This window comes from Prionailurus bengalensis, chromosome A1 (assembly GCF_016509475.1).
Source record: "Prionailurus bengalensis isolate Pbe53 chromosome A1, Fcat_Pben_1.1_paternal_pri, whole genome shotgun sequence".
NCBI lineage: Eukaryota > Metazoa > Chordata > Mammalia > Carnivora > Felidae > Prionailurus > Prionailurus bengalensis.
Window position 1 is genome coordinate 34130118 of NC_057343.1, and position 25675 is coordinate 34155792.

Here is a 25675-nt window from a genome sequence, read left to right on the forward strand (position 1 = left end):
CATATTGCAAAATAAAGAAGAACATGGTTTTATAAATCCCTGATTTAAGAAGGAATTCTAAAAACCTATTAAAATTGTTTTTACAGTTTCATATTCTATATTCTTTTGTATCAATTTAAGCTCTGTCTTCAGAGACCAATTAAAGTCAAAGTAGTTTGTAAGAATCTTCCAATTTATAAACTGTAGCTTCATAAAGTGAAGTATATTTTTAGTCGATCTACATAAAGAATGGCATATCAGGTCCAGATAATTGATAACAACACATCTTGGATATTTCATTGTCAAGTTTTATGTATTTATTTTCTGGGTCAAGTTAGGTGAAAGTGAAATCAATCCTGCCTTGATGTTTCAAAAGTTGAATCTTGACTCAGTTATTAACTTTGTAAAAGCTAGAATTAGGTAAACCAGTCAAAGTGTATGACTCTTTATGTTATATTTTCTCAGCCAAAGGTGTTCATTGTTAACAATGCCTGCTGGAAGGGCTCCTGGGTGGCTCAGTCGGTTAAGAGTCCGATTTAAGCTCAGGTCATGATCTCCTGGTTTGTGGGTTTGAGCCCCGTGTCAGGCTCTGTGCTGACAGCTCAGAGCCTGGAGCCTGCTTTGGATTCTGTGTCTCCCTATCTTGCTGCCCCTTCCCCACTCGCACTCTGTCTCTGTCTCTCAAAAATAAATAACCGTTAAAAAAAATTAAAAAAAGAAAAAAGAAAAATGCCTGTTGGAGAAGGGTTCTCTCCACAATATTTGTGGAGCACAATGTAACTCCTACAGTATAATAGCTACTATTTTTTTTATCTGTAAAATTATGTCAGCAAGCCTTACATACTTACCATCATAGAAAGCAATTGTTAGAGTCCAAAAAGTGATGAATATGACAAGGTTTCTAGGAGAATGAAGGACTATCCTGGTGTCAGTCTTCGTCTTACATGCAGGGACGTCCTGTGGAACTGAATATGCTGTATTAAGAAAAGTGTCATGAAGCATTAGCTAATTCAGAAGTTAGAAGCAAATTTTTAACCTTCAAAATGAAGTCTATGTGAATTTATTTATTGTTGAATAAACACGCTAAGCAGTAGTTTTAGTCTCTAAAATAAACCATACGGAGGTAAAATTTATCTTCTTTTTATGTTATCCTAAAGTCTCCTGAGATCATCATTTGATTATTTAAAAATTTTTAACCTTTTTGTTTTCATTTTGTTTTGCTGTGAATTGAAACACAGTCACAGTATAGGGTAGTATAATTGTTCCATTTTAATAGAGTCTATTTTTTCCCTAGTCCTCAGAGAGATCCTATGTAGGCCATTGCCAGATGTATCATTCTAGAGTATATTAATCAAGGATCCGAATCAGGATGGCAACTCCTGTGTGTCCAGAGAGCTGGGTCAGGATGTTTCTATAATTCCCTGATGAGGAGTAGAAAGATATTGGCCTTTGTGCTATATAGACTTTAGCGTTTTGTATGTTATTAACCAGTTGATTGCTGCTCAGCATACCTGCTAAGTAGGACACACTTCTGTTCCAGGAAGTGAAAGCCTCAATTATCCAATTGAATATAATTTTTAAGGCAGTCTCTTAATGCCTGCAAGAAATGAAATTAACTATGTTTTTCTGTTCTAAATAAGTTAAAATTGCATGTATGGAAAAGAGAACGTTGAGTTGCCTTTTCTGTGTTGTGGGGTATCTGGTATAAAACGATGGCACCAAGTATGTTGATAATTTCATCTTAAAAAATCAAGTAATTCTCAAAAAGAAGGGGCATGATCATGTTTAGTTTGTAAGTTTTTGCGTCTTACTATCAGTGCTAGCTTAACAACTTGTTTTGGGGATGATGCTAGAAACAAATTTGTCATATAACGAACATACAAGATAAAGGTAAGATTACAAATGAGAAAGAAGAAAGAAAGAAAGAAAGAAAGAAAGAAAGAAAGAAAGAAAGAAAAAGAGAGAAAGAGAAAGAGGAAGGGAAAGAAAAGAAAGAAAGGGTGAAGAGGAAGAAAGGAAGCAAGGAAGGAAGGAAAAGGGAAGGAAGGAAGGAGGGAGGAAAGAGGGAGAGCAAGAAGGAAGGGAAATGACTGGTTTCTAAAGATAAATTGTCTTTAAGGGGGAGTTGTATTTACTCCAAACATTGTACTAAAAAACAACCCATTTTTAAGTTATGGCCTGCTGATTATCATTCCTTTCCCTCAAACTATGCTTTTCTGAAGTAAAGTTAATTTTGGATAGGAAAATTGGGCAAAATTTAAGAATTATGGACCGGTACGGTAGAATACCTCTTTGCCAGTTATCACATCTTTGCTCTGTATTGAACTCTTTACATATATCATCGATGTCCTCACAGATAAAAACAAACAAACAGGGGCGCCTGGGTGGCTCAGTTGATTGAACGTCCGACTTCAGCTCAGGTCATGATCTCTCGGTCTGTGAGTTTGAGCCCCGCATCCGGCTCTGTGCTGACAGCTCGGAGCCTGGAGCCTGTTTCAGATTCTGTCTCCCTCTCTCTCACCCTCCCCCGTTCGTGCTCTGTCTCTCTCTGTCTCAAAAATAAATAAACGTTAAAAAATTTAAAAAAAACAACCTGTAATTCTGTAATTTAGATGTTATTTCCACATTACTAAAAAAGAGATTATAGCTCTGCAATTATTCTTATACTTTAAGTCTCCTCAGGATATGTTGTTTCATGTAGCAGTAAATAGGAGGGAAGAAAACCTAGATTCTGATTTAGTTTTGCCACTTGTTCTTTTAACTGTGAAATTCGGGACCCTTTTGAAAAAATAACAATGACCTATCTTCTTTAGAGATGAAATTCAAATGTATTGATATATGTGAATAGAGTTTGTAAACTCTATACATATATGATATTGTAACAGTTCTATTAGCAATAAGAAGAGATGGTTGATAAAATTATATTTATTTGTAACTATTACCTGGGTTTTCTAAACCGGTATTTTTAACTTTCAACAGACAACATTTTATGAAAATATTATTTCATTCTAGAATACAAAAAGGAAACTGCACTTGGTATAAAATTATTTAAATCCTCAGTTTTAGACAGCTAAATCCTTCTTATTTTGTTAATTTTTATGAGTGGATTTAAAATTTCACATAAACTAATTTATTTAGCCCTGACACTTTAAGAAACAATATCATATTATATGAATAGAAGAACATGTTAAAATAGAATATCATTAGAAAATGTCAATGTTGCTTCAAATAGATTAACAAACGAAATAATTTTTTGCAAACAAAAAAATAAGGAAAATAATTGGACTGTTTTAAATGTCTTAGAATCAGTTCTTTGCACTGTCTTAAACTGTATCCAGTAAGCTATATTACATTTTTCAAAGCATTAATAGTGAGATTTAAATTTATTTTTATCATTTCCATTGGGTAAAAGAAGTTAGTGGTTCTCTTTTTTTAAGCAAGGTATAAGATTTTACACATTTTAAGCATTAACAATAGAGATTAGAAAAGAATTATAAATTGAAATTCACAACGAGGAAAAAACCATTTTCCTTCTAAATGGCAGTGAAACTGCTGAAGTTTTTATGTGTGTTAGTAGAAGAAAGGAGTCAAATATGAAGGGTGGCAGTGCTCTCATCTGCTTAAATTCCTCCCACGTCCATCATTGATTGACATACTCTCAACAAACTGATAATTGCCCACTTGATTTGTTTTAAATAATTCTCATTTTTTGTAAAGTAGACTTAAATTGTTAGGAAATACTTACATCAAGTGGAATCATTTGTGGGATTTTTTTTTTGGTCTTTTATCCTTTATTTATTTATTCATTATTAAAACTTTACTTTTTTAGAGCAATCATCTGCTTTTTTTTGTTTTTGTTTTTCTACAGTGGAAGATCCATTTTTTATGAAGGCAATCTTCTGTTCATTTAGGCACCTGCTCATATTTTCAAATACCCCTCTCTCCATTGAGCTTGTTTTCATTAAGCTGAAAACCTATGAATTCAGGTTGTTTTCCCACTCTTTCTAGACTTTCATGGCTATGCAGAGTATTTCCTATTTATTCATAAAATACAATTCTTTTTATGCAGAGTAGCCATGTTGGAGAAAAGCAATTTAGCAAATTTTTGCATGAGTATTTCATGCTAGAAATCTAAGATGACTTTCTTTATTCCTGATGAGATAATTAGTTTTGTAAGCTATCATCTGATTTATGTTAATATAACATATACTATATACAACTCATATAGAAAAAAATGCAAAGATTTTGCCAAAAAAAGCGAAATGTGGAAAATGTTGTTAAGAAGCCAAGTGTCTCCTATATCTAACATGAATAGCTCTGTTACCATATTATCTGCTATTTAAGTTTATTATAAACACATTTCTACCAAAAGTGAACTGTGAAGCACTTGTTACCAAATCACACCTCTTGAATAAAAACGACTGTCTTTATATATTCTCTATATTCTATCTAGAATATTCTAGAATGTTTTTTTAAGATCATAGAATACTAATAATGAAGTAAAACACAGTCTATGTGTTTAGCATCCTTATCCTACAGCTTAAAACAAAAGTGGCTTTTTTTAAGGCTACCAAGAAAGTTGGAAACAAAATGGAACCAAGACTGTAAGTCTGGCATATTGCACATTAAATGAATTTATCTTTGTTACATGAAAACAAATAAATCATAATTCTACTTACCTCACCATCAATCTTTCAAATATATTAAAACACATTAGCATTTCAGATATGCTTCAGTTTCTTCCGTGGATAATCAAGTCATAACAGTGGAGCATCTAAATTCTAGGACAGTGAATATCCATAATCTTGATAAAGCAGTAAAATGTATATATAGATATATATTTAAAGCTTATTTTGTTTTTGAAAGAGAGAGAGAGAGAGAGAGGGCACTGAGGAAGGGCAGGGAGGGAGGTAGAGACAGAGGGAGGAGAGAGAATCCCAAGCAGGCACCACACTGTCAGCACAGAGCCTGACGTGGGACTTGAACTCACAAACTGCTAGATCATGACCTGAGCCAAAATCAGGAGTCAGTCACTTAACTGACTGAGCCTCTCAGGAACCCCAGTAAAATGTACATTTTGATGTTAACAGTGTACACAGAGATTTCAGCAGGTGGATTTTTATCTTGATCTGTTGTATTTTGTGACATCATTGACCTATAAAATGTTCTGAATTGATTGCACTTTTGTGTATGTGTGTGTGTGTGTATATATATAGTATATATATATGGAAATAATATATAAAAGGATACATATAGAAGGAGGAGAGGGGTTTTGGAGTTATTTGTTTGTTGTGCTTATTCTTTAAATAGCATATGATCGGGGCGCCTGGGTGGCGCAGTCGGTTAAGCGTCCGGCTTCAGCCAGGTCAGGATCTCGCGGTCCGTGAGTTCGAGCCCCGCGTCAGGCTCTGGGCTGATGGCTCAGAGCCTGGAGCCTGTTTCCGATTCTGTGTCTCCCTCTCTCTCTGCCCCTCCCCCGTTCATGCTCTGTCTCTCTCTGTCCCAAAAATAAATAAACGTTGAAAAAAAAATTTTAAATAGCATATGATCATTCATGTGCTTATTTTAATTACCATTACTGGGAGATACTCTTAGGGACAAACTTTTCTTAGTGACCTGATAGATAAATTGACGTTACAGAACATTTACATGCACAGTCACAGTTTTGAAGGAAAATTGGAGTCCTAACATTGATCTTTGGTGTTTTATAAATATACTGCTTTCTCTTAATCTTCCAGAGAAACAGCAAGCTGAAAACACCAAAGAGCACCATGTTGTGTTTTGAACAATTTACTGCAATTCCTAATTTTGAGTACTATGTGGTGAAATGAATTCACCTGTTTTACAGATATCATTAAATAGTGTGACCCTTTAGAAAAATATTCCAACATATTGTCTCTCACTCTGAAGCTGATTCATTCAGGTCACAGAGATATAATAATCAGAAATGTTGCCTTGTAGAATGGCCTTAAACACTTAAACACTGCCAAAGCCAGTTTTCTGAGGTGAAGGACTCAAATGAGCAGTCACCTTCACGTTATGTAGCATATATTTATAAGGGGGAAAACTGACCTTTGACACCTTGAGGAAAGTCAGAATAAAATGTACCAGCTAATCATTTCATGTCAACAACTGAAAGGAAAAAAAATAGAAAATCCTTGACATCTTTATTTCCCCACTCGGATTCAGTTCTATGTAAACAGAGCTCCGTTTTGACAACTGTTTAGCTCAAGGCACAGATTTGAAGTATTAAAGATAATGACAGATTTATTAGATTAACTTTTGCCAGGATCTTTTAGTGTCCTAGATAATTACTAGCCATGGTACATCTGAATGGTTTCGGCGTGTATTATTGGAACGTGTGCATTCCCTTGTAGGCATTGATGTTGTGTCAAAAGAGATATTAGAGAGTCTATATTTAGTTATGTTACATTGATTTGTGTTTTTAAAGTTTGTATGTGTGTGTCTGTGTGAGTGTGAAATAATTCATATCTCTGATTTATTTCTTCCCCAAATTAAAAAAAGAGGTCAAGTGTCCTTTCTATCCATTTCCTGAATTTTAAAGAAACTATTCTTTCAGTTATCTTTCTGATTTTAATTATTGATCTGTCATTCTTTGATTACTCAAGTGAGCACCACCAGACTTGCTTCATCAAATTTGCACATTATATTTCTCCCTTCTGTTTTGTATGATTAATTCATACAGTCTCTTGGCATACTTGCATTTTCATGCTGGGTAGAATGAAAGTATATACAAGACAATGTATATACTTGTAGAATGGAATTATATAAAAAGGATCTAATGCCTTTTTATTCTTCTTTTATTTTTGTATGTTGCTTTTTTACTAGCTGCTATATTTATTAGGCTTTTTTACAAAGCATATTTTTATTACTACTTTTTATAGCTCTTAATTTGGTTTAAAGGTTTTTGATTAGCTTAATATTCTGTATGGATTTCTCTAACATTCCCTTAGTTTTGTTTGTGGTGGTGCCGATTTTTGTCACAAAAGCAGTAAAGATTTCCTACTGCATTCTTCTACGTATATAGACGAAACATCTTTTAATCCAGTCAATAAATATATCATTGTTTTCCAGTTTTAAAGGATTAAAATTCATATTAGTTTCTAGAAAAATAATGTTAAGATTGTTGATCTTAAATAAAATTTGTATGTCTTTTATTTCTTAAATGACCTTTTCAAGAAACAAATCCTAGGATGCTAACCTTGACCTTTCTGGGTAGACTATCATTTGTCATGGTTTCCTCAGGAAAAATCTCTGTCTACACCTGTTGTCCAGACATAATCATTAATAGTGGCCCCTATCACTTTCAAAAATACCCTTGCTTGGACAATATGTTATGTGGTCACCTTTTATTTATGGGTGACTACTGCAGAAAAGCAACATAAAAAGAAAAATATATAGATACATAGAATGTGGGAAAAGAACTGCACTCAGGATAAGTAGAGTTATTTATTTATTTTTTTTTTTATTTTTTTTTTTGCTACTAGCTCTTCTGAACTTCAGTTTTCTTACCTGGAAAATAAAGACATTTTATTGCATGATCTCTATACCTCTCATCCCTAAAACTTAAATTACCACACATAATTACATTTCCTTTGAGATTTAAACTACACAAAGACTGTGTATGCATATAAACAATAGTTACAAGGAAGAAGTTTGGAGTGTATGCTTGATTTAAGAGATGGCCTGATTGTGGAACTGTGAGAGTAAATACTGCTTTCTTTTGTTTCCAGTTATGTTGATATTTTCTAACTACCTTTGGAAAAAATATAAAATAACTGTATCAATGTAGCTATTATTCTATATGTGAGCAGACAGTCATATACATGGAAACCTGAAACTGACTTAGAAAAGTTCAGACCAAGTAATTCTGAAAATGAGGTTCTTTCCACAATGTTTAAGTAAGAATAAAAGAAGATGTATTTTTTGAGTCATCATGTCTTTGAATGTTAGTAAACCACATGTAAATAACGAATAGAAGGCCAAATGGGGTGCCTGGCTGGCTCAGCTGGTAGAGCATTAGAGCATGTGACTCATGATCTTGGGGTTGTGAGTTCAAGCCTCATGATGGATGTGGAGAACACTTAAAAATAAAATATTAAAAAAAGAATAAAAAATAAATCTTCCTCATTATTTTCTCCCACCATTAAGATATGGCGGAAAAAAAGAATTTTTAATTTAAAAAATCAAAGGAAAACAAAAGCACAACACTTTTCCCAGTTTACCAAATTACCTGTCACTGTATTTATCTCTTTTGACTCCCTGATTTTTTTGAAGAAATTCTAGAAGTAGAGTGTGGAAAAAGACCTGTATGGTAGATGTGGGACATGAGTTCTAACCTTCAATCTGCTTCTAGTTTGTGGGCGGCCCAAGTGAAATCCTTTACCTTTCTGGCATTTCTAGATTTTTCCACCAAAGTATCCCTAAAGGCAGAGGACAATAAATGCATACATAGGAGTCTTCTCACAACTGCTAGAGTTATTGGATTCTCATGTTCTAATTTTAAAATACCCATAATTATGCTTTCTGTTTTATAATATTTGTTTTAACACGGAAGTAATGTTTTAAATTGTTTTCCATCTAGTCATTTTATCCTTCAGGAAAATGTGCCTCGTCTATTTTTGTGAATCTTGAATACCCAAGCATAGAGATAGAACCTCAGTGTTTCTGGAGTTCTGATTTCATTCATTCCAAAAATGCCCTGGAGGAAAAGAAACATATATTTATGACTTTTTCACTGCAACTGCGTGTTATTTATACAGCCCCTAAAAGATACGTATGTTACTCATTTTATGCTTGAATTTGGGGTGAGAAGTCTACTGAGCATATTGAAAATAAAAGCAACAGCAATAATGGCATGTTTTGTTGGGGAATGCTAAACCACTGAGTCCCAAGATGAGTGGCTTTCTCTTCCAACAGGCTCCACATTCACACTCAGTCTGTGAACAAGTTGTATTGTACTTTCTTGGACTTGCCGGCACTGGCCTGGCATTGCAACTTAATGGCAGCATTCCCTGAGGGGCTTCTGTGAACTGTTCTAAGTGCTTTGCATGCATGTGCTCATTTAACCTTCACAACAGCCCCGTGAGGATAGCCCCATTTTGCAGATGAGGAAGTGACGGAACGCGGAAGTTCAGCGGTTTGACCCAGAACAGACAGCGTGAGACGTCAGACCCAGCTATGGGGTTTGCCAAATTCCATCTCTGGCCTTCTTCATTGTTATTATTTGTAGGCCAAATATTATTTACTTTTGTAGGAATACAGTTTTAAAGACTGAAATTTTCAACTGCCCACCCAGAGCGGACAGCTAGAGTCTAGGACTCTAGGACACGGCTGCCCTCTCATTGCCTACACCGCGCCCTTGGAGTACTGAAAGAACTCTGCAGTGTGATATGCAGCTGCGTGTCGCAAGACAAGCGGTGTCTGATTTATAAATGACCCACATACACAGCAGAACACTCTCCCTTCCTCATTGTCTTTGCCACATTCTGAACCCCTGCTGCTGGCTGTGCCTTCAGAAAGCGGGAAAAGGAAATAGCTATTAGAAGCAGGGCCGGCTAAGGATGCTGGCAGGCTCCACGTGACACTGGCCTTTCTGTCTCTCTGCACGAGCGTGCGTGCATCTGTGTGTACGCAGGTGCCCGTGCGCATTTGTGTGTGCCGCCCCAATTGTGTTTATATGTCACCGCTTGACTTTGATCAGTTTTCACAGATGAGACCGTTACCTAGTTTTGTAAATGTTACCAGTTTTGCAAGGACATGGACTCTTTGGCCAAGAAATCCATTAAAAAGTTCAAAAGACGTGCAGTGTTTTCCTCTAAATTTTGAGAGAATTAGGGGTTTATTCAGTCCCATGAATTTGGATAAACTTAATCAGCTCGCTTTCATGTTTGTATGCACAACGTACACCAGATATGAACTGCTTGGCGTGAAAGAGCGTTTTCTTGAGGGAAGAAAAGCCTTTAGGTAATTTGGGAGCATAGCAAACTTATTGAGGGAGTCAGTCAGACAATGTGATATTTCTCAGTTGGGAAAAGAAGGGACGTCTAATAAATTGAAGGGTGGAAGAAAGAGTGTTAAATGGAGGAAAGACACAGAAGCGAGAACAAAGGAGATTGGAAGAAAACAAACTCTTACTCATATATCCTCATGGACTCCCTCCGGTGTCTGGGCTGAAGGGAACCAGCTCCTTCCTCCTCCACTTCCTCTTATGTTTTATTGTTCCTTGTTGCTAGGACTTCAAAATAAAGCCAGAATTAGTATTCTTAGTACTAGAGTTGGCCACCCTGCGAGTTAAGCAGGTTTTTGTAAACTAAACTAAGAATCTATTTTACTATGGCCTTTTAATGCAATAAAATACATGTTGAATTCCAAAGTAAGAACAAGGAATAAACTTTCGGAATATAACTCATTTGTACTTGTGGAATATATATAAGCTCAGTATTTTTGCCTGCATAGCCCTCTAGTGATATTTGCTTTCTGTCACAATAAGAATGTTGACTTATCTTTTTCTTTTTACTGCCATTGTTATTGTTGAATGAAGGAAATTCACAGAGAAATTTTCAGATAAGATTTTCTTCTGACATAGTTGGATGTTTTAATATTCTTAGATACCTGTCCTCTGATATCAAAACTAAAATGAATGAGAATTCAGCTACATAGGTTTGTAATCTCTGAAATTGAATCATAACCCGGCCTGTACCTGTCAGTGTGCCATTTTGTTTTGACATCAAAGTAACATGGATTAAATGATTTCCCTCTTCTCTTTAGCTATCGTCAAAGATAATGATGATTACATGGCCTATAATGCCTTCGTGGCTTTTTGGGAAGCATTACAGATTATAAAATCTGCTCACTAAAGCAGCCTAATAATAGCTGAACTTTTGTAGAAAACCCAAAGTATATCAAGTATTGTTTCCTTTTGATTACAGTTCTGATAATATAAATCAGTTTTTAAAATTTAATTTTGCATTCTTTTTCTGGGTCAGCATAATGATTGAGAGCCAAATAGCAAGGAAAAATTAATTTAATAGCTCTTTGCTATTGTAAAGCATAGCTCGGTGGCTCAAATCCCTACCAAGAACCCACCGAAACTTAAGAGGCAGGCACGGTACTTAGAAGACATTATTTGGAACAGAGTGACAGGGAGCAATTTTCTATGCTGCAATAAAGCATGCATTGATTTTTCATTTAAAGAAACTGAAATAACATGGAAGAAATATTCTACTGTGAACAGTATAACAAAACAGCAAGAGATACATTTCTTGCATTTATGTGTAAGATACTAATGTCAGTTTTTACACACCATTAGATGCAATCACTTCGAGAGATGCGTAACTCGGATCGATTCTTAGGCTTTGCACTTGCAAAGAGCACATGAATACTCAATAACTAACATATACTGATATATATCACTTTTTTTTCCATTTTTAGGTCGTTCCAAAACAGACCAGTTGTGAGATCTGGTTGCATTTCTTTCGTAGAGTTATTTGACGTGTAGTCTTCTCTCCTCCTACAGCATTTGTTTCCTTCATGCAGTGGAGTGCTGCTATGGACTGAATGTTTGTTTCCTCTCAAAATTCATAGACTGAAACCTATTCTTCAGTATGATGATTTTGGGAGAAGACTAGGGCATAAGGCTAGATAGAGCTCTTTTAGAATGGGATTCATGAGGGCGCCTGGTTGGCTCAGTCAGTTAAGCATCTTGACTGTTGGTTTCAGCTCGGGTCATGATTTCACAGTTTGTGGGATCAAATCCGGCATTGGGCTCTGCACTGACAGTGCAGAACCTGCTTGGGATTCTCTGTCTCCTTCCCTTTCTGCACCTCCCTGTTCATGCTCTCTCAGTCTATCTCAAAAATAAATTAACATTAAAAAACATGATGTGATACTAAATTTCACCAAAATATACTGTATATTATAATAGTTATATGCATCATTAGTAAAAGTATTTCTTTTTAAGTTAATTTAGTACACACACACACACACACACACATTGTGTTTCTTTTGTACTTTATGTCCCAGTATATTCATATTAAATGATCTTTTCTCTGTAAATACTTACCTTAGTCCTTTTGGGCTATTTTAACAAGCTTTGATAGACTGGATGTTTATAAACAGAAATTTATTTTTTACAGTTCTGGAGGCTGAGAAAAAGTCCAAAATCCAGCAACCTGCAGATTTAGTGTTTGGAGAGAGAGAGAGAGAGAGAGAGAGAGAGAGAGAATCCTAAGCAATGTCTACACTCAGCACAGAACCCGATTTAGGGCTGGATCCCACAACCCTGGGATCATGACCTGAGCCAAAATCAGGAGTCAGATGTTCAACTGACTGAGCCACCCAGGCACCCTTAGTATCATGTTTCTTAAGGGAAATATATTTCTGCCATACTTTTTCCACTTAAATTAAAAATCAAGTAAAATAAAACAAGTATAAAAATTGACTATTTTAATGTTTATGCATTCATTTCCCATAAAAATGGAAACATTTATTAATACATGCCTTCAGGTAATGCTGAGTAAGTTTCTAACTGAAAACATGCATGTATTTGAAGCCATATTTATATATATGGAGATGTTTTCTCCTTATAAGAGACTATCTTTTTTTTGTTAATCCAACACTTATGCATGTATATGTACATATGTGCATTTTGTTTAAGTTATAAGTCACATTTTGTTCAAGAGCTCACTAGTATAGATGGAAATTTTAAGCAAAGTTTGCATTACATATGGTACTGAAGATGTGATTAGTAGACATAAAAATCAAAGTAATAGAGACTGAGGAGAGTAGTTAAGTGAACTTAGAAAATTAGAAAATAAGCACAAGGAGCTATTAATTTGCAGGCATTTAAAGAAAATACTCTATTTCAAAGTATTTGCTACAATTGAATTATCTTACACACACACATGCATACATATATTTTTTCTTGGATGATTTCAGTTAGGTCTTATACTCAATCTTACTGGCATATGAACCCATCTCTTACACCAAATTTAGTTTATTTATGAACCATAATACAGAACACAACATTTTAATTCATTCATATCTATCTTGTTTTACTCTTCTAGAATCTGCTTTTTATTTGCCCCATGTCATTCGCCATAGCAATTTTTTGCCATCTGGGTATTTTATATTTTGAAGTTTTTTGGGTTTTGGGGGGTTTTGTTGTTGTTTTGTTTTGTTTTGTTTTGTTTGTTTGTTTGTTTTGACAATCTGTATTTGTTTCCTAGGTCTGCTGTAACAAAACACTACTAATTGGGTGGCTTCAAAAAACACAGGAATTTATTCTGTCACAGTTCTAGAGGCTAGAAGTCCAAAATTAAAGTATTAGCCGGGCCATGCTGTCCTAGCTCTAGGTGAGGATTCTTCTTTGCCTGTTCCTAGCTTTTGGTGGTTGCCAGCAGTTCTAAACATGTCACTCCCATTTCTGCTTCCATGGCCATATGGTATTCTCCCTTGTATGACCATCTTTGTGTCTTGTTTCTCTTCTTATGAAGACAGCAGTCATGGGATTTAGACCCACCCTAATATTAACTTACCTGACTTCATCTTAAGTAACTATGTCTGCAAAGACCCTGTTTCCAAATAAGGTCACATTCTGATTTTCCATGAGGACATGAATTGTGGAGGAGCAGTATTCAACCCAGTCTATCCTTTGAACCCCCAAATTCACATGCATCCCATTTACAAAATCCATCCACCTCCTCCTGCTATCATCCACACATCTCAAACCTTTCTAGCAGGACTCTAAGTCCCAAATCAAATCTAAATATCAACTAAGAAAGTCTCACATCTCAGCAACTAAATCAGGTGTAGGGGAGAATCTGGGTATGGTCCCTCCTGGGCAACCTTCCTCTTCTTTCACAGACCTATCACACTAGAAAAGAAATGACCTGTTTCCAAAATACAATGATGGAACAAGCACAGGGTAGACATTCTTATTCTTAGAGGGTGAAAATGGAAGGAACAAAGGGGTTAGTAGTCAAGGAAGTTGGCAACGCATAGGGGCAAATTCCATTAGGTTTCAAGGCCTGAAAGTAATTGCGTGCTCACTCCTTTAAGCTTTCTTGACTCTCTGGGGCAGTAACCCACCCTTCCTGGTCCCTGTATCTGTGGCTGTACTTTAGAGTGATTTTTCCTTCATTTTGTCTCATCTCTGTCTCTTTCAGTCCACGTCAGCAGCGTGATGTAAAATTCTCAAAAACTTTGACTTCTGGATGTTGAGGGGATCCACACCATTAGACAAGAGTGTTCTCCACAGATCTTTCCTCAGTAACCTTATCTCTACTCCTGACTTCTCTTATGATGGTTGATTGGAGTCATAGATAACACCCTAATCACTACAGCAAAAGACTGTCCAGCCACACCTTTGTCCTTGTTTCCAGAACATGCGATTTGATAGTGAATTTTCCCAATCAATTGTTGGTTTCTTTTTGCTTAAAAGTTCATTCCTTAGTTGATCTCTTTGCTCTCACATTTTACTATAGCCAGAAAGGAGAAACCAGCTCACACCTACTACACTTTGCTGGAAAGCATTTCAGCTAAATATCCAAATTCATCAAGGACAAGTTCTACTTTTCACCCAACAATTTGGCCAAGTTTCCTGCCACTTCATAACAAGCATTGCCTTCCAGTGTCCAATAACATTTCCACCTGAAACCTTATGAGAAGCACCTTTAACATTCATATTTCTGTCTACATTCTGCTATTGAGGATAAAGCCACACGTATATCCTCAAACATGATAGAAACTTCCTCTATAGTTAGCCTTACTTCTTACTGAGCTCGGAGGAGAATCATGAAATTAAGTTTTTTTAATGTCTGTATTTCTTCCAATAGTCTCTTCAAGGCAATCCAGGCTTTTAAAAACCATGCATATTAAAACTCTTCCAGCTTATTCCCATTACCCAGTTCCACAGTCACTTCCACATATTTACATATTTGTTCCAACAGCATATCACTTCTGGATACCAAAATCAGTATCAGAGGGCTGCCATAACAAGAGCCATACTAGGTGGCCTAAAATGACAGGAATTTATTCTCTTCCAGTTCTGAAGGCCAGAAGTCCAAAATCAAGTTATAAGTAGGAATGTGCTCTCTAATGGCTCTCAAGGAGGATCTTTCCTTGCCTCTAGCTACTTTACTTCTGGTCATTGCCAGCAATCCTAGACAAAACACTCCAATCTCTACTTCCACCTTCGCATGGCATTTTCTCTACACGACTGTCTCTGTGTCTCAGTTTTCTTACAAGAACATCATACATTGGATCAGGGCCCACTCTAATCCAGTATGACTTCATCTAAAGTAATTAGATTTGCAAGGACCCTCTTTCCAAATAAGGTCATATTCTGATGTTCCCGGTGGACATATGGGGGTCAATACCCAACCCAATGCACAGCCTATACCTGTCTTTTTTTTTTTCATCCAATTTCAATTAAATATATTTTTCTGAACAAAAGGATTCTATACCTTATATGACTCTGGGAATATTATTTAAAAATATATGATATACTTTGAATAGATCTAAAATATGTTAGATAGTGATTGCTGAGTTTGAATTATTATCAAGGGAATGTAGAGTGCCTTTTACATAGTAAAATGGTCAGTGGGTAGAAAAAAGTGCAATTTCTGGTAGGACTGAAAATTTAAGAGAATTGTGCCAAATGCAAAAAAGACAAGTGAACTTGGTAACAAAATAAGAACAAATGAAGGTTGTAGACTATAAACTTTGGCAAATGTCTTTGGCAAAAACTAGATCATCTCTTCAGAATTTTAAATTGAACATAGTAACAAGGTGACTTACAGATTATTTTTTTCTGTAAACCAATATTCTCTATTCTCTTTTCTGTGCTAATATCACAATAGGCATCATTTAAACATGTGCATGAGGCAGACTTATTTTCAGGTGTTTCCATCTGTTGTGGGAATATACTTGAAGAATAGAAGAGAAACATACACAAATTAAACACAAAGCCAGGGGAGAAAAGGAAAAAAAAAATGAGAGAAAACATCTGCAGGGAAACAGTGTGGAAAAATGTTTGAGCTGCCTGTTATTAACTACTCAACCTGTTTTACATTGGAATCCTGCATAATTACATTCCAGGGGAGGGGCAAACAACAGATGTTGAATAAAGGTTGAAAATAAGAAAATGAGACTATTTGAAAAATAAAGCTACTTTGCTCACCAACAGGCCTTTTTTTTTTTTTTGGCATGACTTTTAGATAGCAATTGATTTCATATATTCATTATGCATTTAGACGCAAACAAAGCATTCTTTTTTTGTCTAAGAAATTGATCAATTATACACATCCATATATGCCCAAGTTAGAGGTGCTTAAAAAGCAAAACAAAAATAAAAACAAAATGCAGCATTTCTTTATAACAATAACATTTATTGTTATGTGTTGGATTAAAAAAAAGAGTTGAAATTGTTTCAGAAATATATATATTTCTTATTACTAAAATCAATACGCTTTTAACAATTGACGGTTTCTAGGGGATTGAGTAAACAGCTAAGTTTCAAACAGTTTGTTGTTTCAAGCTCCAGACAATACACATCAACATTTCACTAGCAGTGAAAACTTTTATTAGAGCTTTGTTTCTAGGGATATTAAAGAATAGACAGTCTGCAACTTTGATTTTGGTGGCCTGATTTTTTACATATTCTACCCACTACTACAGAAAGGTTTTTTATTTTATTTAGGATAAATGAATCCATCATCGTAGGAGTATTTTTCCCATTGACCTAGGCATTCTTATAGTTACTTTGCATTGTTTCTATCTCCTCTAAATGGAAATATGCCCCCAAAGTAATTTTCTTCCAGTCACACTAAGTTTTATGCACCTGGGGAAATACAAATGACCGTATCTGTTAGGGAATGATCAATCTAAAGGATTTTAATATAAAAATTTCAATCAATAGAGAAGGATTCATGATTCAATTGGCCCTTTTTTCCCATTTGGTTTTTCTATTTGTTAACTAAAAATATTTTATTTTTCAAGCATTCCCGACTTTGCTTTCCTTTGCTATCCTCACCCTACACACCATCACAACTAGACTTCAGTCTGTTGACCTACTTCCTCCAGGTGAGCAATTTCTTCATCTGCTGGCTTTCTTCTCTGTGATCCGAATTTTACTTGTTACATGATGACACTCATAAGACTATCCACACATAAATTCAGAATGTGTAGACTTTATTCCTTTAAAGGAAAATAGAATAGTAAATAAGTAATTTATTCTATTTTATTTGCATCGCTACTTCCAATATTTCAGGAAAAGCTGTGTAAGGTTAAGGGTTGAAAAGAGATTCTACATATTCATTTATATCAGGGTTTGTTTTTTCACATTTATAGTTCTTAAGAGAGTGTAAGTGGTCCAATTCTTAATTGCTTAATGTAAAAAATCACCACTTGTACAAATTTCACTTCAGAGTTAGTGCTAGGGAAATGCTAAGGAAGAAATTGGTGGAATAGAGGGCTGATATAGGAGAAGAGGATTGGTTATTTTCCTTGAATGTTAGTTGTTGGTATAGAGCAAGGTACATCACTGTTGAATTCTGAAGAAGAAACTGTTTCACCTGAGAAATTGGGTCCACAAATTCTTCTTTCACTTTGGACAGGCAATTACATTCCAAATTAGATGTGTTATTTTATGGAAATATATTAAAGGCTTCTTTACACATTACTTTGTAAAATCGGTACACATCACCCTAATACAGATTCCTAAAGGCAGGGCGGAACCAAGTTCATGTCAATTGCAACAGCTAGTGAAGCTCAAAATTAAAATCCCCTGAACTCGATAAATTTTGTCAATATGTTTTAATTTGGAAGTATGCTCTACATGTGACTCACACAATCTAGGAAAACACATTGAAATTTGAAATAACTGGATGGATTAAGTGAAAGACAGAAAGAAGTATATATCTCAGGTGAAATTTTAGCTCATTTCATGATATTCTTCTAACTCTGGGTTGTATATAGTCCAAGTCTGAGTCATTTGAATGCTTTTGAGAGATTTCATTGGTTTCTCAGTAGTTTAATCTCTACACGAGGGAAACAAGCCAGTGGAGAAAATTAATATATCAAGTTGTCGCTGTGGTTGAAAAATACACATGTATGTTACAGTAATCTATTAGTGTTATATTTATTTGTGTTGCTTTACTCAAGCCAGGAAAAGAGAAGAGGTTGCATTATTTCTAGATGGAAATGAATGGAAATTGGAGAGAAAATACAAGAAAAGGCCTCAAACAGTGTTGCAGTGAGGAAATTTTTACTTATTTCCAATTTGGGGGAGTAAGGTGGAATGTTTGACAGCATGAGTGCATGTACATACACATATACTGACACATCTATATAAAATCATCCTTGTCATCCTTAAATAGTTGTGATTTCACACTTACTAAATTATAATCGATTGGGAAAAAGAGTTTTATTTATCAATTCTTATTTTCAACTTCAATGTAAGAATTAAATTTAAGGGTAAAATTTATAGCAAAAAAAGCATTTTGGCCTTTAGAATGTAAATGTCTGCACATTATTTTGTGTGTCCCTAAAAATCTCTCTCTTAATCTGACACTGACACTCTGCTCATGTGCACACGCATGCTTCTGGTGAATGTACATGTGTGTGCATGTGCACACCTGTGCTTCACCATGACTGTCTATTAACTTGAAACACTGGGCCCTCTGGGAGCTATCACTGAGCATCAGGAAACCCAAAAGCTGTTGCAAGGCGGGTTAGGTCTTTATTTTATTTCCATTAAATAGTTCCAGAGGATTTTTGTCCTTAGGCAAGGCTCCTTCCATTCATTTCCATTTGGTATGGGAATGTATTTTTTCATCATGTGTACAAAGGGTGCTTATATAAGGAAATGAATGCATGCCTTTTTAGTTGTATTCCTTTGTTGATAGTTACCTGATGTATTGGAAGCTGTCATTTTAAAACGTATATTGCCTTCACTTAAAATATTAAGATAGTGAAGCTTATGAATATTTTCCATCAAGATATATGCTACAATAAAATCTTCAATTTAAAACTCTGTTACTGGAGCTCATTGAATATAATATTTTCCTATTTTTGTACATATATATTTCTTTGATTTTTAAAATACTAGAATGATTATATGTAATATAATCATTTCATGCATGTGTGTGTTGTAAAATAATCATAATAACTTTAGCTTTTTGTTGAAATCACTGTTATCTTTCAACTATATGGTTCGTATAGATACAACCTTTATGTTCATGGATAATAAGTAGATCAATGTGTTATATTTGTTAGACTATGACCTGTTAAAATAAATGGTTAATCTTACAATGAATCATTTATATTGGAATTTTATGCAGAATTATGTCCAGATATATATGTTTTTAATCATAAAAGCATCATTCCCAATAGATAAGAAGTTACATTTGCCAAGTACTTCTAACTTAATAATTTTTCTATTTTGCAATAATACTTACCACAGTGACCTTATTTACAATAATAATTAACTAGGTAATTTTCTGTTGTGATCATGCATGTTTTTTATCAATTCAATGAAGAAACACAAATACATATTTTATTAGAAATTTGTCAGATCAAATAGTTATATTTCATTCCATTTTGCATTGCACCTTGGGTTTTAATATTAGATAATTTTAGATCAAGGAACATAACCATTAAGTCACCTAAAAATTTAAGGTTAAAGTGACACTTTCTCAAATTCAAGTTGTTCTCTCTTTTGAGCAGACACATGGTGATCCCAAGTATATGTCCACTAGCATGTTCCACATTCTCCAATTGACCTAGGTAATAATTACAGCCTTCTAAAGGAATTTTAGGGTTCAGTTAGATGATTGCTACCATTTTCCTAAAGATTACGGAAATATTTGCTGGAACAGAAAGTATACAAATTCTACTTGTTAGAATCTAAGTTTATTGTTTTTGTTTTTTGTTTTTTTAATGACAGAACTGCCTAAATAATTTATTTGGGGCAGATTACAGAGGGTTTTGAACACGAGGCTGAGTAGTTCAGATTATAGCAGTCCCCCTTATCCACAGTTTTATTTTCCATGGTTTCAGTTACCTGAAGTGAACCTCATGGTTCAGAAACAGATGACCCTCCTCTGACATCTCATCAGATGGTCAATAGTAGCCTATGTCACGTCATAGTGCCTACATCATTCACCTCACTTCATCTAATCATATAGGTATTCTATCACTTCACATTATTGCAAGAAGGGTACATTCAATACAATTTTTATTACAGTATATTGTTATAATTGCATTATATTACTATTAGATATTGTTAATCTCTTAGTGTACCTAATTTATAAAAATAAACCTTTTTAAAAATAAACTTTATTGTAGGTATGAATGTATAGGAAATAACATAGTGTATATAGGACTTGGTGCTACTCGTGACATCCACTGGGGGTCTCGGACCGTATCTGAATGGGAAAGGGAGGACGACTGTATAACCTTTTTCAGGAATGACCATGGAAATTGTTAGGCAGCTCCTCAAAAATAGCTTTGGCAACACAAAGGATCACTTCTTCTGAAATTGAGCATACATATTCTTGGGGGGGGGGGAATCAAATATAGCATGCCTGAATTTAAAAAAGACTGTCTCAATGAATTCAATGAATTCTCCTTGTGATATCAATATGAATTTCCAATTAGATTAGATTTAGATTGCAAGTCTGAAAATAAAATAAGTTTTCATATATTTATATTTATTTCCCCGTTAATATTACTCATGGGGACTACACTTCACTTTTATCATCTGTTCTTTGCTCCAGGTATGACTGATTATCAATTAAATCATAGAAAGTACTCTCCAAGATAAGAAAGTATTTAAAACATCACTGTAGACACCCTTTGATGTTAATACTGCGTTATGGATGGATAAGCCTTCATATCCTTTAAAAATACATTTTTATCTTTGCTGTGATTCAAGGATAGCCTTCTCCAATAGCTTTTGACTCTCGGTTTGATTACATAACAGGGTGATATAGAGGGACGCATCTCCTATCTTACAATTTATGAATTTCCAGACCTCTTTTCCCAATTTCTCCATTGCTTCAGTGTGCTTTAATGATTACAAAATATTAAAGCTGTTACAGAAAAATGGCTTGTCATTGCCAGTAAAATCCATTACAAGAAACACTTTTGTATATTTACTCTAGAACATAGTATTGAGTGTATTGATTTTGCTTAAATTTTCATTCTTGGGATGACCCAATCATACAGGATAAAAAAACATCAGCTTCCAATAAACTTACAGCACACTAAAGGTAATAAGAACAGAATGGTTTCAGAGAAGTAATTCCAAGAACAGGCTTTATTTAAATTGTTAGTTCTCTTTCCTTTCCTACTCTTTATGTATTTTAAAACTATCTATAATATAGTAGCAAATAATTGTGGTAACATGAGCAGCTTGGTAGTAGGAGTTGTTTTAATAAAATCAAGGCCAAATTGTTTTGGTTCAAACTATTGTTATATTACTCTTTTTTTTTAATTTTTTAATTTTATTTATTTTTGAGAAAGAGCATGAGCAGGGGCGGGGCAGACAGAGAGAGAGAGAGAGAGAGAGAGAGAGAGAGAATCCCAAGCAGGCTCTGCACTGTCAGCACGGAGCATGAGGGACTTGAGTTCACTAACCGCAAGATCATGACCTGAGCTGAAACCAAGAGTCGGATGCTAATCCAACTGAGCCACCCAGGCGCCCCTGGTGTATTAATCTAAAGTTACCTTTGGGACACTATCAATCTGAATAGTACTTTCACACAAACTTCATTTCACAGAAGGCATTTTTGGTGAAAAATACATATTTATTATCATTTGTGTGTGTGTATGCATGCACATCAAGAACATTTACCTTTGGTTCACTTTTAAGTTGTAATATAAGCAATATTTGTAGGAATCATTTATAGAGAAGTATAGTTTCACATATATTTCCCATTCATATATGTCCATAAATACATTTTGTATTGCATCTTCCTTTAAAAACATTATGTTTTTAAAAAGTCCTGAACTGATCTGCTCTTTTGGAACCGTGTCCAACTAATTTAAGGTAAGTGAATCGAAACTTTGGATCTATCTCTAGAGAAGAGCCCTATGAATTTTATGAAAAGCTTTCAGAGACTAGAATGTTATTGAAAATATGAAAACACAAAAATCTTTCTTAAAAAATTTATCTTTTGGGACTCCCAAATCCTGTTGGCAGGTGTTGATCACTAAATAATAAGCTAGAGAGGATTAGTTGCATCTGAATTAACTCTGTTTTCTGAGAATGTTAAAAATGACACCCAGCTCTGTGTACTTGTCTCTAGCAATTGAAAACAAGTGCTGGAAATGAGATGAACAACGGGATTTGAACTGGTACACAGATATATATCCCAATAGAAATCAGATAGCAAGCCTGAGAGAAAAATGCTCATGAGACTATCTCCCTTGCTTCTTGCAAGGAGTTCAGCTTAACAGGCATGTTTTCATTGACCTTCCTTACAGGATTAGCACTTTGCTCGGAGGATGCCTTGAATTTTGGATGTATTCATCCATGTCATCAAAAATGGTGTCATTATCTGAGATGGGGTTAGCTAACAGAGGCAATAAGAGCATAAGAAAACATCCTCTTTAAAGATGAAGAATAGTAGCATATTTAAATAGTCTTGGGCCTGAAATTCGGAGTAGTGTTTAAGTTGTTATAATTTTAAATTTGTCCTTGTAAACCAAACGTCTTTCACTAACTATTTCATGCCAGAGCTAGGTTTATCGCCGTATATAAATCAGGTTCTTTTTGGAAGTTGCCTTAACCCTTTCAAGACTCTAAAATTACAGGGACTTATTAATGAATTCACATGTGATGATAGCTATCAGATAAAGTACAAGATATAGATGCAGCTAACTTAAACTAAAACAGAGAAACTGGCACGTTTGACACAACAATGAAGTAGAATCAAAAAAGGACAAAAGGAGAAACCCAGGAGTGAAGGAAAAAAAAAACCTATAGATGCTGAGGTGTGGGTTTTCAGGATACTTGCTGTTTTCTTTAATTTAAAAGTATAAAGAGGTGATTATTTAAATCTAGACTTTAATTTCAATAAAGGTGTCACTGATCTAAAAAAAAACCCTAAGGGGAAATATTCTGACCTCTGTGTTTACATATATATCCCAGGCAGGTTTATTTATCTTATTTTAAATTATAATAAATAAATAATAATATGGAACTCTATAGGTTATCAATAATAAATAGAGAACTTTAGATTTTTATATAAGCATGGTATCTAACAGACAGATATGATGTTACTTCATTTTTTTTTAAGTAAGCTCTAGGGCCAAAGTGAGGCTTGAAGTCATGACCCTGAGATCAAGAGTCACGTTCTCCACTGACTGAGCCAGCCAGGTGCCCCAGATCTCATGGAACTTTAAATCCTGTATAATTCACAGTGAAAGAGAGCCATTTTGCATAACATTGTTTAGGTCCTGGGATCATTCTGAAAGCTAACCTCACAACCTCATAAATGAATGAGGAGGTTTTTTGTTTGTTTGTTTGTTTCAATTTTTTATTTAAATTCTAGTTTGAATGATTTTGAAATAAGTAAATTATAAGGAATAGTCTCTTCTATTGTAGATTACCCATAGTATTAGATGCCTTTTTAATTTACTCTTCTTTTACATCAATGGCAGCTTTCAGGTGTAAATATTGAATGTGTTCTGTGTGCTCAAGGAATAGAGCATGAAAGAATGAAAGAATGGAACACAGTATCGGTACCTTGATCCTCAAGGTGTGTAAGGATCTCATTGAGGCAAATGGATTAAAAAATAATGAGTTACGAAGCAATGCTGGTATATATAATTCAGTGGAAAAATGTGGCATTATCTTCATCCTAAACAGGAATGCTTATCTTGGACATTTTCAGGAATTTCCTGTAGAAATTTATTCCTCATATCCGGAACCAACTTTGAAAAGTTTCTGAGATTCCTCATCTACCTTATCTGTGGTCATTCTCCTTAGCTTGTAAAATTATTTATTACCTCTCTCCTAGACACCAAACAGATCTTCTTTCTTCCAAACCTTTCCTCTTCTGGCGTTCTCAAAGAATCCTTTAATCTTTCAGATGTGCTCATATGCAATCTTATGGTTGGGTAATAATAATAGTAAATTAGAGAAAGAGTGAAGACAGATAATCTAGATGTAAGAAGAAGAAATATTTTTTAATGCAGAATTATAAAATACAGGATTTATCCTATTAATATAAAATACCAGTTGAGTCAACATGCATTAAGACTTTCTCTAGTTTATAAGGAGTAGGATGAGATGTTAGCAGAATGGGGTCACAATGAGGTCTGAATGACTATTCCAGTGAATCATGTCATGTCCTATTGTGCTCTGCTGGAGATATCCTGGTGGGGACCAAAAATCTATATATCTGTTTCCAGAAATAATGCTGATTTGAACGCTGCTTGCCCTGTGGCTCATCTCAGTTTGTATGTTAATAAGTGCTGTCTAATACCTTTTTGATCAAGCACATATTTTAAAAATCTTCTGAGACATAGGACATTCAAATACCTATAATTTGAGGGCTCATTGTCTGCTTCATTATTTATTATTATTATTATTATTCAGAGCCTTTCTATTCTCTTTTAAATCCTAGTCAATGTTCTGTACATTAATAATTTATTTTTTGGTATTGCCACATATGTCCTTTGACTCCTAAAGTGGTCTTTTACTATCTTGTGAAATGCACAGTCCTGTGTGGTTACTGTTTCACTTTCTAACCCTTTCACCTGGATCATCCTCTTCCTGCTCTCTACTTTTTGTTGAAACTCATCATCCTTTGAATTTTAGATCAAGCACTATGACTAGTACAAAGCCTTTCACAATATGTAGTCAACACTTTTCTCTGTATTTCTGTTGCTTGACACTCATGTAACATAATTCAAAATGTAATTGATCAGGAGTTATTTGCCCTAGCTGATTTTAAACCTAGTTTCTAGTTTCCAGTCAGAGTGGAAATGCCTTAGTGAAGAGATAAATTCTTACAGACTGGAGAATTTTAGAAGTGGATACACATAGGTTTGTTTATGACAAACTTTTACTTGATACATTACTGTTCTACAACATTCTATTCAAGATGACTTTGCTTGAAAACCTCCAATGCCTAAGCACAAAGTTTGTGTTTGATTCGTTCTTACCTTGTGAATTCTTGAGTACAGCTTCTTCAAACTAACCACCGAACTGTACATATCTAATGCTGTCACTGAATTTGAGCTGTTATTACTCTCGTGGTGCATTTGAGTTGTATTGTTTTTCTTTGAGTAGCTCTGTCAGAGTCCCTCACTCACACACACACACACACACACACACACACACACACAAATGCAAACTTTGTTTCATTAGTATAGTATCAAGTTTCAGAGCCAGTTCTTATCAACATACCAGTTAAGAAAGAGATGGCCTGGGGCGTCTGAGTGGCTCAGTGGGTTAAGCGTGCAAACTTTTGGGACTTCGGCTCAGGTCATGACCTCACAGTTCGTGAGTTCATGCCCCATGTTGGGCTCTTTGCTGTCAGTGCAGAGGCTGCTTGGGATCCTCTGTCTCCCTCTCTCTCTGTCCCTCCCCCACTTGTGCTCTCTCTCTCTCTCTCTCTCTCTCAAAAATAAATAAACATTAAGAAAAGGAGCAAAGAAA

General features: G+C 34.9%; 1 protein-coding gene across 3 annotated transcripts in view; it reads left to right on the plus strand.

Moving 5' to 3' along the window:
• Nucleotides 1-25675, plus strand: part of PCDH17 (protocadherin 17) — a 100551-nt gene that overhangs the window by 62835 nt on the left and 12041 nt on the right. The window contains exon 4 of one of the 3 annotated variants that reach the window (XM_043580120.1): nucleotides 17002-17164. The exons of the other annotated variants lie outside the window; for them this stretch is intronic. Within the exon in view, the coding sequence (XP_043436055.1) occupies nucleotides 17002-17147 (146 nt within the window). The 3' untranslated portion in view covers nucleotides 17148-17164. Of the gene's footprint in view, nucleotides 1-17001; nucleotides 17165-25675 lie in introns of those variants that run through there. 3 annotated transcript variants of the gene reach the window in all.